The sequence below is a fragment of the Ranitomeya variabilis genome, chromosome 2 (assembly GCF_051348905.1).
Source record: "Ranitomeya variabilis isolate aRanVar5 chromosome 2, aRanVar5.hap1, whole genome shotgun sequence".
Classification (NCBI taxonomy): domain Eukaryota; kingdom Metazoa; phylum Chordata; class Amphibia; order Anura; family Dendrobatidae; genus Ranitomeya; species Ranitomeya variabilis.
In genome coordinates, this window is record NC_135233.1 from 301,772,376 (window position 1) to 301,786,327 (window position 13,952).

Consider the following 13,952-nt stretch of genomic DNA (forward strand, 5'->3'; position numbering starts at 1 on the left):
GACGGTTGGAGACGGTATTGTTTCCGCCGGTGCCCTACATGCAATATTTCCTCCTACAAAACTGGTGATTCCCTGACCCTGACTGCTTTTGGCTGGCAAAGAAACCTGCACAGATACTGCCGGTGGTGCGGAAAATGGTGGCCTTACAGTGACGGAAGGGATGTTGCGTTGCTGACTAGCTTCATTGGCCGAGGGTGCTACAACCTTGAGGGACGTTTGGTAGTTAGTCCAGGCTTGAGAATGCATGGTGGTTAAGTGTCTATGCATGCAACTAGTATTTAGACTTTTCAGATTCTGACCTCTGCTTAAGCTAGTTGAACATTTTTGACAGATGACTTTGCGCTGATCAGTTGGATGTTGTTTAAAAAAATGCCAGACTGCACTCTTCCTAGACTCTGATCCCTTTTCAGGGATTGCAGACTGAGCTTTAACCGGATGGCAACGCTGTGCTCCAACAGGTTTTGGCTTTGACACGCGTTTTGGTCCAGATACGGGCCCGGCAGATGGAACCTGTTGCGATGTTGATGCCTGCTGCGGCCCCTCCTCCACCTCCGCTTCTGAACTACTGCCGCCTGCACCCTGTTCCCCCAATGGCTGCCAATCGGGGTCAATAACTGGGTCATCTATTACCTCCTCTTCGAGCTCGTGTGCAACTTCGTCTGTGTCACTGTGTCGGTCGGTGGTATAGCGTTCGTGGCGGGGCAACATAGTCTCATCAGGGTCTGATTGTGGATCTGTACCCTGAGAGGGCAATGTGGTGGTCTGAGTCAAAGGAGCAGCATAGTACTCTGGCTGTGGCTGTGCATCAGTGCACTCCATGTCAGAATATACTTGTAATGGGCATGGCCTGTTAAATGTTTCACTTTCTAAGCCAGGGACGGTATGTGTAAAGAGCTCCATGGAGTGACCCGTTGTGTCGCCTGCTGCATCCTTCTCTCTTGTTGTAGTTTTTGCTGAGGAGGACAAGGAAGCGACTTGTCCCTGACCGTGAACATCCACAAGCGACGCGCTGCTTTTACATTTACCAGTTTCGGAAGAGGAGGCAAAAGAGCTAGAGGCTGAGTCTGCAATGTAAGCCAAAACTTGCTGTTGCTGCTCCGCCTTTAAAAGCGGTTTTCCTACTCCCAGAAAAGAGAGCGTTCGAGGCCTTGTGTAGCCTGACGACGAAACTGGCTCCACAGCTCCAGACTTAGGTGGAATATTTTTATCCCCACGACCACCTGATGCTCCACTACCACTACCATCATTACCAGCTGACAATGAACGCCCACGACGACCTCTTGCACCAGACTTCCTCATTGTTTTAAAATCTTAACCAAAGTAACTTTATTTGTTGCTATCAAACAACTTACACGGTGAGCTATAACTTCAGTATGATTTCAATATCCCTTAACAGGTTGGTGAGACCACAAGGAAAATCAGGCACAATGTTACACACTCTGTTTTCTGTGGCACAAAATCACAGAGATGACACACACGCAGGACTGTCACTCAAGCACTAATGTCAATATTAATCTCCCACCTAATTTATTTATTTTTTTTTCTCAGGGAGACTTTAGAAACCAAATAATATTAAAAAAAAAAAAAAAAAAGGCTTTCTATGGCCCACAATTAGAGAGAGAGAGGTGGCACAACCAGGAGTCAAGACTGGCGCACAAGCTGAAAGGGCAATATTACTCTCCCACTGTTTTTTATGTTTTTTTTGTTTTTTTCAGGGAGACTTTAGAAACCAAATAATATTAAAAAAAAAAAAAAAAAAGGCTTTCTATGGCCCACAATTAGAGAGAGAGAGGTGGCACACCCAGGAGTCAAGACTGGCACACAAGCTGAAAGGGCAATATTACTCTCCCACTGTTTTTTATGTTTTTTTTGTTTTTTTCAGGGAGACTTTAGAAACCAAATAATATTAAAAAAAAAAAAAAAAAAGGCTTTCTATGGCCCACAATTAGAGAGAGAGAGGTGGCACACCCAGGAGTCAAGACTGGCACACAAGCTGAAAGGGCAATATTACTCTCCCACTGTTTTTTTAGGTTTTTTTTTTTTTTCAGGGAGACTTTTGAAACCAAATAATATTAAAAAAAAAAAAAAAAAAAAAAATATAGGCTTGCTATAGCCCACTGAATGAGAGATAGCGCACACACAGCAGTGGCACACAAGCCCTGACTGAGGCCAATATTTTTCTCCCACTGATTGATGTAGTGTTTCTGTGTTGAGGTAGATTTTAGAACACAAATCACGGAAAAAATAAATAGGCTTTCTATGGCCCACTCAGTGAGAGATGGCACACACAGGGATGGCACTGTAGCAGAAATGCCAATCTTAATCTCCCCCAAAAAAAAAACAAAAAAAAAAAAAAAACTGTCCTACAATTACTATCTCCCTGCAGTAATGTAAGCCAGGTATGGCAGGCAGCAATAGGAGTGGACTGATGCACAAATTAAATAAAAAGTGTGGACAAACAAAAAAGATAGCTGTGCAGAAAGGAAGGAACAAGAGGATATGTGCTTTGAAAAAAGCAGTTGGTTTCCACAGTGGCGTACACACAGCAATACAGCTATCACGGAGCCTTCTAGGGCAGCCCAATGAGCTACAGCGCTGAGGGGAAAAAAAAAAAAAAATAGCTTCCACTGTTCCTGCACACCGAAGGTGGTGTTGGACAGTGGAAATCGCTGCAGCACAAGCGGTTTGGTGGTTAGTGGACCCTGCCTAACGCTCTCCCTGCTTCTGATGAAGCGGCAGCAACCTGTCCCTAAGCTCAGATCAGCAGCAGTAAGATGGCGGTCGGCGGGAACGCCCCTTTATAGCCCCTGTGACGCCGCAGACAGCAAGCCAATCACTGCAATGCCCTTCTCTAAGATGGTGGGGACCAGGATCTATGTCATCACGCTGCCCACACTCTGCGTTCACCTTCATTGGCTGAGAAATGGCGCTTTTCGCGTCATTGAAACGCGACTTTGGCGCGAAAGTCGCGTACCGCATGGCCGACAAGCACAGGGGTCGGATCGGGTTTCATGAGACGCCGACTTAGCCAAAAGTCGGCGACTTTTGAAAATGATCGACCCGTTTCGCTCAACCCTAGTTGTGACTTGTATTGTTTAAGATTATTGTACTTGTTTTTATTATGTATAACCCTCCTCACATGTAAAGTGCCATGGAATAAATGGCACAATAACAATAAATAATTATAATAATGTTCTACATGGGTTACGGTATTAGGCCATGTGCACACGTTGCGGATTACTCTGCGGATTACTCTGCGGATTTCTCTGGACTGATTTTGGTAAATCCGCAGGTAACCCGCACTGCGGATTTCCTGCGGAATTACCGCAATTTTTTTGCAGATTTTGTGTGGATTCCACCTGCAGTTTTACACCTGCGGATTCCTATTATGGAGCAGGTGTAAACCGATGTGGAATCCGCACAAAGAATTGACATGCTGCGGAATAAACAACGCTACATTTCCACGCGTTTTTTTCCGCAGCATGTGCACTGCGGATTTTGTTTTCCATAGGTTTACATGGTACTGTAAACTCATGGAAAACTGCTGCGAATCCGCAGCGGCAAATCCGCTGCGGATCCGTAGCAAAATCCGCAACGTTTGAACATGGCCTTAATATCAATACGACCTTATCCTACAGGTGATTCACATCCTACATTGGCACATAATAAAACGGGCTGGGTAGCAAAGCACACAAAAGAGATCCATAATAGATGATGCAGAAATGTCTTCGGCTTTATCCTTTGCTTTTGGCACTAGGTTTGGCAATAGCATTAATTTTACAAAGCAAATTTTTTATATATGGGCTCGACCCACACAGATAAGAAATGAATATCCTGCCCGCAGATGTTATGCCATTGGCACTACAGATTTTGAGGTTCTTTTTCCCCTAAATCAGCTGTGTGTCTAAAGCATGCCATAAATGCTTTTTAAGTAATTTGTATTCTCCATAAATTACAGAGGCGTGTGGACCTCCTGGAGAGACTAAGGCATTATATGCCAAGCCCTAAGTGGTTTTCCAACATCTAAAGCGAGCATTTACTGCTTTCTAAGGCAAAGTTATCCAAGTCTATGGCAGCAAATAATCCAGCCCAGAGGCTTCTATTCTCCAAGGTTAAAAGCAAAATGTTTCCTGGAAAGAACAATGTAATATTTGACAATTTATGTATACAGGACCAATGCAGAGAATATAATGTTTGTTTTAAATGAAAAACAATTTAGAGACATCTGAGGAATAGAAAGACTCCCATGACTGAGATAAATTCTCAACCAACATTACATTCTCCAATTTTCCACGATACATTCAGCATTGGGGAAATGTTGGCAGATTTGGAATAGAATTTCATTTTACTTTTCTAAAATAAAATACTCGTATATTATGTTAACCAGTGTGGTTGTCTTGAAAAGACAACTCCCCTCCATATCCCAAATTGGACATCTACAGCCATAATCCATGTAAAAGGCTTTTATGCACAATTAGTAAGAACCCCAAAAGAAGAAAAATGCAAGCTGAAGAATACTAAGAAAATCATGTTTATTAAATCAAACAGAAAAAAATACACACAAAGTAACATTGAGACATGACAGGCAAGGTAAGGTGCATAAAAGAAGGAACACATACACAGTAAGTTCTTCCACTGGACAAAGCATTTCTATGCGAAACGCTCGTTGGGTACAATGGGTCCCTGGTCTCTTAGGCTATGTTCACATGGCCCCCTGAAGAAGAAATCGCAAAACGCACGTTGGGGATACATGTGTGGTGTCTCAGAGAGGTACAATGGGTAAGAGCACTCTTGCACTTATAAGATAGGTAGCAGCGTGTTATTATACTGGCATATGGCACTTTATGTATCCTGCTTGCTGAGGACTTGCAAATCTACTATATAATTGTCTAAGGGTAACTTCCGTCTGTCTGTCTTTCTGTCTGTCTGTCACGTATATTCATTGGTCGCGGCCTCTGTCTGTCATGGCAATCCAAGTCGCTGATTGGTTGTGGCCATTTTGCCGCGACCAATCAGCGACGGGCACAGTCCGCTCCTTACTCCCCTCTAGTCAGCACTCACACAGGGCTAATGGCAGCGGTAATGGACCGCATTATGCCGCGGGTAACGCACTCCATTAACGCTACTATTAACCCTGTGTGACCAACTTTTTACTATTGATGCTGCCTATGCGGCATCAATAGTAAAAAGATCTAATGTTAAAAATAATAAAAAAAATAAAAAATAGTTATATACTCACCGTCCGTCGGCCCCCCGGATCAGGAACAGGCCTTTCCCGCTCCTCGCGACTCTCCGGTGACCGCTCCATGCATTGCGGTCTCGTGAGATAATGACGTAGCGGTCTCGCGAGACCGCTACGTCATCATCTCGCGAGACCGCAATGCACTTTTTTGGGATCGGAGCGCGCGAGGAGCATCGGTAAACACTTCGCCTGGATCCGGGGCCAACGGAAGGTGAGTATATAACTATTTTTTATTTTAATTCTTTTTTTTAACAGGGATATGATGCCCACATTGCTATATACTGCGTGGGCTGTGCAATGTATTACATGGGCTGTGCAATGTACTGCGTGGGCTGTGCAATATACTACGTGGCTGTGCAATATACTACGTGGGCTGTGCAATATACTGCTTGGGCTGTGCAATATACTACGTGGCTGTGCAATATACTACATGGGCTGTGCAATGTACTGCGTGGGCTGTGCAATATACTACGTGGGCTGTGCAATATACTGCGTGGGCTGTGCTATATACTGCGTGGGCTGTGCTATATACTGCATGGGCTGTGCTATATACTGCGTGGGCTGTGCTATATACTGCATGGGCTGTGCTATATACTGCATGGGCTGTGCAATATACTATGTGGGCTGTGCAATATACTACATGGGCTGTGCAATGTACTACGTGGGCTGTGCAATGTACTATGTGGGCTGTGCTATATACTGCGTGGGCTGTGCAATATACTACATGGGCTGTGCAATGTACTACGTGGGCTGTGCAATGTACTACGTGGTTTGTGCAATATACTGCGTGGGCTGTGCAATATACTACATGGGCTGTGCAATATACTACGTGGGCTGTGCAATATACTATATACTACGTGGACTGGGCAATGTACTACATGGGCTGTGGAATGTACTATGTGGGCTGTGCAATATACTGCGTGGGCTGTGCTATATACTTCGTTGTCGCGGCTGGCTGTGCACGTAGTATATTGCACAGCTCCTCGCGCGCTACGGTCCCAAGAGTGCATTGTGGTCTCGCGAGATGATGACGTAGTGGTCTCGCGAGACTGCTACGTCATCATCTCGCGAGACCGCAATGCATGAAGCGGTCACCGGAGAGTCGCGAGGAGCGGAAAGGCCTGTTCCTGATCCGGGGGGCCGACGGACGGTGAGTATATAACTATTTTTTATTTTTTTTAACATTAGATCTTTTTACTATTGATGCCGCATAGGCAGCATCAATAGTAAAAAGTTGGTCACACAGGGTTAATAGCAGCGGTAACGGAGTGCGTTACCCGCAGCATAACGCGGTCCGTTACCGCTGCCATTAACCCTGTGTGAGCGCTGACTGGAGGGGAGTATGGAGCGGGCGCTGACTGCGGGGAGTAAGGAGCGGCCATTTTGCCGCCGGACTGTGCCCGTCGCTGATTGGTCGTGGCCGTTTTGCCGCGACCAATCAGCGACTTGGATTTCCATAACAGACAGAGGCCGCGACCAATGAATATCTGTGACAGACAGACAGAAAGACAGACAGACGGAAGTGACCCTTAGACAATTATATAGTATATATATATATATATATATATATATATATATATATATACAGTGGGGCAAAAAAGTATTTAGTCAGTCAGCAATAGTGCAAGTTCCACCACTTAAAAAGATGAGAGGCGTCTGTAATTTACATCATAGGTAGACCTCAACTATGGGAGACAAACTGAGAAAAAAAAATCCAGAAAATCACATTGTCTGTTTTTTTATCATTTTATTTGCATATTCTGGTGGAAAATAAGTATTTGGTCAGAAACAAACAATCAAGATTTCTGGCTCTCACAGACCTGTAACTTCTTCTTTAAGAGGCTCCTCTGTCCTCCACTCATTACCTGTAGTAATGGCACCTGTTTAAACTTGTTATCAGTATAAAAAGACACCTGTGCACACCCTCAAACAGTCTGACTCCAAACTCCACTATGGTGAAGACCAAAGAGCTGTCAAAGGACACCAGAAACAAAATTGTAGCCCTGCACCAGGCTGGGAAGACTGAATCTGCAATAGCCAACCAGCTTGGAGTGAAGAAATCAACAGTGGGAGCAATAATTAGAAAATGGAAGACATTCAAGACCACTGATAATCTCCCTCGATCTGGGGCTCCACGCAAAATCCCACCCCGTGGGGTCAGAATGATCACAAGAACGGTGAGCAAAAATCCCAGAACCACGCGGGGGGACCTAGTGAATGAACTGCAGAGAGCTGGGACCAATGTAACAAGGCCTACCATAAGTAACACACTACGCCACCATGGACTCAGATCCTGCAGTGCCAGACGTGTCCCACTGCTTAAGCCAGTACATGTCCGGGCCCGTCTGAAGTTTGCTAGAGAGCATTTGGATGATCCAGAGGAGTTTTGGGAGAATGTCCTATGGTCTGATGAAACCAAACTGGAACTGTTTGGTAGAAACACAACTTGTCGTGTTTGGAGGAAAAAGAATACTGAGTTGCATCCATCAAACACCATACCTACTGTAAAGCATGGTGGTGGAAACATCATGCTTTGGGGCTGTTTCTCTGCAAAGGGGCCAGGACGACTGATCCGGGTACATGAAAGAATGAATGGGGCCATGTATCGTGAGATTTTGAGTGCAAACCTCCTTCCATCAGCAAGGGCATTGAAGATGAAACGTGGCTGGGTCTTTCAACATGACAATGATCCAAAGCACACCGCCAGGGCAACGAAGGAGTGGCTTCGTAAGAAGCATTTCAAGGTCCTGGAGTGGCCTAGCCAGTCTCCAGATCTCAACCCTATAGAAAACCTTTGGAGGGAGTTGAAAGTCCGTGTTGCCAAGCGAAAAGCCAAAAACATCACTGCTCTAGAGGAGATCTGCATGGAGGAATGGGCCAACATACCAACAACAGTGTGTGGCAACCTTGTGAAGACTTACAGAAAACGTTTGACCTCTGTCATTGCCAACAAAGGATATATTACAAAGTATTGAGATGAAATTTTGTTTCTGACCAAATACTTATTTTCCACCATAATATGCAAATAAAATGATAAAAAAACAGACAATGTGATTTTCTGGATTTTTTTTTTCTCAGTTTGTCTCCCATAGTTGAGGTCTACCTATGATGTAAATTACAGACGCCTCTCATCTTTTTAAGTGGTGGAACTTGCACTATTGCTGACTGACTAAATACTTTTTTGCCCCACTGTATATATATATATATATATATATATATATATATATATATATATATATATATATATATATATATTTATATATATATATAATGTATGGTACTCTTTTTATAACTGAGTAGTTGGGTTCTTACTGTGTATCATCATACATAAACCAGCTGTTCCCCTTCTTTTTTGTACCATACCATGTCTGATGTCTCAATATTACTTTGTGTGTATTTTTTTTTCTATTTTATTGAATTAAACTAACTTACTATTTTTCGGCTTGCATTTTTCTCCCTTTGAGGTTCTTCATATTCCCAATTGGGTAACATGGATGCCATATAGTAGAATTCTCCACTTAGATCTCTGACTTTACATAACCCCTTATTAATAATGGCCTCCATCTGACATACCTGACTCGGTTTTGCTATACTGATGTACCTGATCTTAACACAGAGAAAAATACATCACAGAGAAAGTGAACTCTTAACAGAACAAAAGCCATTGAATTGTATTGCTAGGTGTGGAGTTGCACTCTTCTGTGCCAGGATGTCTTTCTACATCATATATTTGTCATTTTGAAGTGGATACTTCTGTACATTGGACACTACACAGTAAATATCTAGCAAAATGTGGCTCATCTTGTCAATGTCAGCTGGTCATTGGGGGTTTGTTAAAGGAAATGTATCATCAGGATTGTTTAAATCAGGTTTTTGCGTTAAATGTATTTTTTTTTAATTTGGGATTTTTTTTTTCATATCCTCTATTAGTTAAAAAAAACCTTGCAATTTCCACACTGGCCATTGGCGCTGTTTCAGACTCAATTTCTGTCCATTCAGGTAGAGTTTTCAGAAGTCTAATTACATAACTGGCAGGATTACAATAAGAGGCAACACCTCTCTACACAGTGTGAGGTTGTGAGGGGACTCGTATACGAGGGTCATTATGTGTCCCCCAGGATATGCGTAGAAGCATACAACACCGCTGTGGATTTGGTCAAACTATCTGACCAAGTCAGGTTTAATAAAACCTGATACGGGCTTTTATTTTTGGAGAGATCTGTAGGATGGTAGAGGGATGGATCTCTCCCTCCATTCCAGGTCTTGTCAGTGGCCCATGTCCACGATTCCCATTTATACTTTCAGTTAATGTTTGGCTGTGTCAGTATTGGATTTCTCATGGAGCAGAGCAGGAGCCTTGTGCAGGCCTGCCTGTGTGAAAGACCAGAGACTTTAACAAGCGATTACCCCACCCACAGATTATGTGGTGGTGCAGTCGTCCATGGCAACGGACTGACTGACAAGAACGTTCCGGTTGAGAACATGAGGATAAAGTTTTAGATTTGTTTATAAGTTGGAAAATAAAGTTGTTTAAGTTGAACTTTGTTTGGTCAGTGCCTCATTGCCGAACGGACACCTTACAACACAGGATCCTACGTTCATAGTTGGTGATGTCACAGCTCCTCCTCCTTTCATGACAACACTTGCACACACTCATTAGAAGCTTTAATACAGAAGATAGGGTCTATATATTGCTGCTAATATACATTTGGATTTCTTAAAAGACCATGAAGTATAATTCTAGAATAGCCTCAATGTCCAGCATGAAAATTGCAAGGCTTGTCATTTTTATTTTTCAATGCAGACTGTGAAATGTAAAATAATAAATAAATAAATACTAAAAAGTAACAAAAAAATCAGATTTAAACATTAGGTAATTTACTGATTTCCTCTCACAGGCCCCTGTGACTAGAGTGGTGATGATCATGCGATCCTCCATTCCATTCATTCCTAATGGGAGTGCTGGACACTAGCTGGTCTCATTAAGGCCACGATAACACTAGCAGTATTTGGTCAGTATTTTTCCTTAGTATTTGTAAGCCAAAACCAGGAGTGGAACAATAATAGAAACGCGTCACCACTTCTGCATTTATCACCCACTCCTGGTTTTTGCTTACAAATACTGCGGTAAAATACTGACCAAATACTGAAGGTGGGAACATGGCCTTGGAATGGTGTCTAGAGAACCAAGCTCTGCAGAACCCTGTCTGAAGGGAGCAGTGATCGAGCATGTGCAGCTCTGCTCCTTCAATTTTCTGCTGTAATGCTCGATAGCTGAGCGCTGTATTCTGCAGCAGTCCCGTAAAGAATGACCAGAATAGAGGTGCACTTAAACATAATCTGTAAAAGATTTTTGCTATCGAATTTGAAAGCTGCATGATGTAGGAAAAAAAAGAGTCTGATTCCAGTGATGCACCACTTACTGGGCTGCTGGGTGCAGTTTTGATAGAATCCCTGTTTTCTCTGCTGTAGATCTAGCAGTGCTCGGAATCCTGAGCTGTGTATAACCTGCCCACACCACTGATTGACAGCTTCCTGTGTACACTGTGCATGGTCAGCAATCTGCTAACCAGTGGTGGTGGCGCGGTTACTGGGATTAGCTGGACTAATTGCACGTGAGAACTAGTACTGTAGTGATAATCTCCTGCTAATAAAACACTGATTGTATTGAGTCTACATCAAGTGACATAGCTGGAACCAGAGTCTCTGCTCCTACATTATGCTGCGCTCAGGTTAAATAGCAAAAACCTGCTGACAGATTCCTTTTAATCTCACTTACTTTCAAACAGGGTTTAATAGAACTCTGTTCTTGGTAAAGTTCAGATCTCAGTGATCTGCCCCCCAGAGATCATGGATAGGGAAATGCTTATAAACTAGATACAAAACCTTTAACCCCTTAAGGCCAACTTTAGTTATGTTTTTATTTTTCCCTCTGTTTTTTCAAATAGCCATAATGGATTTATCATAGACTAGTAGACTGTGGCTTCGTAATTGCAATGCATGGTGCATTAAAATGGGCGGCCAAGGCTTGGGACAGAAGTCTGCTGTGACTTTATGTGACTGCAGACTGACGAATTTTGACAGCATGCTCTCGCGATTACCCGGCATTTCCGGGGTGAGCGGGTGTCCACGTGGATATGATTTGCATTCTTGCGGCCACATGACGACTAGACTCATCTGGCTGCTTTCAATTCACTTCTATTGAGAGAATGTGAGTGACTCTAGTTGGAACGGGACCACAAATATGGAAATTGCACATCTGCCTGCATCGGTAATACCAGGGAATCATTGCTTCACGTGGACTTACGCTGTCACAATTCGGAGGTCTGCAGTCACATCTAGTGTCCTTTGAACCATATTTAACAATATGAAATACAGCATACTAATGTCCCCCGTGAATTACTTGAATAGACAACATGTGTTTTCCGTACACATTATATAGTTGCTGGCCAACTTCTCTAATAATACGCACAACCGTCTCTGCTGAACATGCAAGTTGTTTTAGCAGAAAAACGAGTGTCTGCCAGGCGATTCTGACTAGTGGCACTTATCTCTAGAAAAACAATCAAATCAGCAAGAAAAATCCAACATCTTAGACCACAGTTTACATTGGCTGTTAGAGGACGGTCTGGCAGCCTCATATACATTGGATTAATGCATGCCTTCAGCTATGGGATCTTTATAGGAAATTATAGATGATTGATAGCTAAGGCTACTTTCACACTAGCGTCGTACGACGCACGACGAATTGCGACGCAAACAGTGAAGGCGCCGCACAACGGGGGCAGCGGATGCAGTTTTTCAACGCATCCGCTGCCCCATTGTGATGTGCAGGGAGGCGGGGGTGGAGTTCCAGCCGCACATGCGCGGTCGGAAATGGCGGACATGACGCACCAAAAAACGTTACATGCAACGTTTTTTGGTGACGACGGTCCGGTGCAACACGACGCAACCGTCGCACGACGGTTGCGACGTGGGTCAATGCGTCGCACTACGTCGCTAATGCAAGTCTATGGAGAAAAAACGCATCCTGCAAGCACTTTTGCAGGATGCGTTTTTTCTCCACAATGACGCATAGCGATGTGCAGTGCACGACGCTAGTGTGGAAGTAGCCTTAGGGTATGTGTCCACGGTCAAGCTTGCTTCAGGCTTTGGTCAGGATTTTATGCAGGTAAAATCCTGACCAAAAATGCACCTGAGCTCACTGGCAGGTCACCTGCGGTGTTCCTGCGTGTTTTGCTCATTGTAGCAACATGCTGCGTTCTGATAAAACGCACCGCATGTGCATTTTTGCGGGAAAAACACATGCGTTTTTTAATGCACAGTGGGACGGGATTTCATTAAATCCCCTCCACTATGCTGTAACATCTGGACGCTGCGTTTTTGACACTGCGGCTCAGCGCTGCGTCAAAAACGCAGCGTTTCCTGAACGTGGACACATACCCTTAGGGTATGTTCGCAAGATGCAATCAGAATTATTTTGCCACAATTTTCTAAAATCGCTGCAAATTCGCCACATTTTGGACCCAATTTAAAAAAACTCAGGACAAAATCTCTGCATTTTTACAGCGATTTTGGAAAAAAAAATGCAAGAAATGATTTACGATGCAGACTCTTTAGGACTAGACGGCACAGCGACTATGCGCTGCTAGGCAACAGGAGAGATTGATTCAGCAGATCTGACGGGGGAGGTGTGAGCACGGAATATGGCAGGAGAGGAGGAGGAGGTTCCTCTCTGGCTGTGGGGCTGAATTACTTCTGCCAACACATTTTGGTATTAAAAAGGCTGAATTTAATATATATTTCTCCAGTTTATTTTGAGCTTATATAAAGTGTCATGGTATGATATGATACAATGTGATACATAATGGAGAAGTCAAATATATCTCAACCAAAATATTAATTTTTTTTTTTCGCATAAATGTCACATAAAGGTAAAAAAATCTAAACCCACCTTCCTCCAGTTCATCCATACTGGAAATTTTGTTGATTCCATCGATGGTGTAAATGTAGCGAACGCCCTGGGGCAAATTAATATTATCAGAGAGTGACCTGGTGAGGTCAGCCAGCAGGGCGTCAAAACTTCGGAATCGGTCAGGAGACACGGCATACACTATTCCCTTGAAATATCGATCTCCATTACGGTAGAAGCGGACCTTCTTAGCTTTCTTCTCGTTGCTGAGAGCTTGCAAAGTGCGGGTTCTGTAAAAACTGCAGTGGGCACTGTGTGTAGGACTGGGCAATCCGTTCATTCGAGATGTTCGTGCATTCCTGGAAGTCTTATCCCTTTCATCAAAGTGACCAAATTCGAGCTCCATGTCTTAGCGCCTCTGGAGACCTAAAAGAGTCATTCATGCAGAGATGAGAATGTTTCTTCCGTGTCTCGCCCAGAGATACTACAAAACAGGGCAATCCCCTTGTAACATTAATAATTCCTTTTACTTGTTACTGGCACACATTCTCATGTTACTCAAAGTATGTAAATAATTTATACCAAAAGTGACTCAACTGAGGCATGGGGGAAAGCAGGGATTGCTAATTGAGACAAACAGCAGCCATAACACCTGAGCCCATGCAGATCCCGGGCATTGTCTGGTCCTCAAAGATTAATGAGCTTAGTTTATTGCTGCAAAGGTGACACTTTGTCTGAGGATTTTTATCCTAAATAGAATTTTATAGGATTAATTACAAGAACCACAAGAAAAAGAGA

General features: G+C 43.5%; 1 protein-coding gene across 1 annotated transcript in view; it reads right to left on the reverse strand.

Moving 5' to 3' along the window:
• Positions 1-13,952, reverse strand: part of DCX (doublecortin) — a 137,221-nt gene that overhangs the window by 109,345 nt on the left and 13,924 nt on the right. Inside the window, exon 2 of the mRNA XM_077285165.1 lies at positions 13,197-13,580. Coding sequence (XP_077141280.1) covers positions 13,197-13,560 — 364 coding nt within the window. The 5' untranslated portion in view covers positions 13,561-13,580. The remainder of the gene's footprint in view (positions 1-13,196; positions 13,581-13,952) is intronic.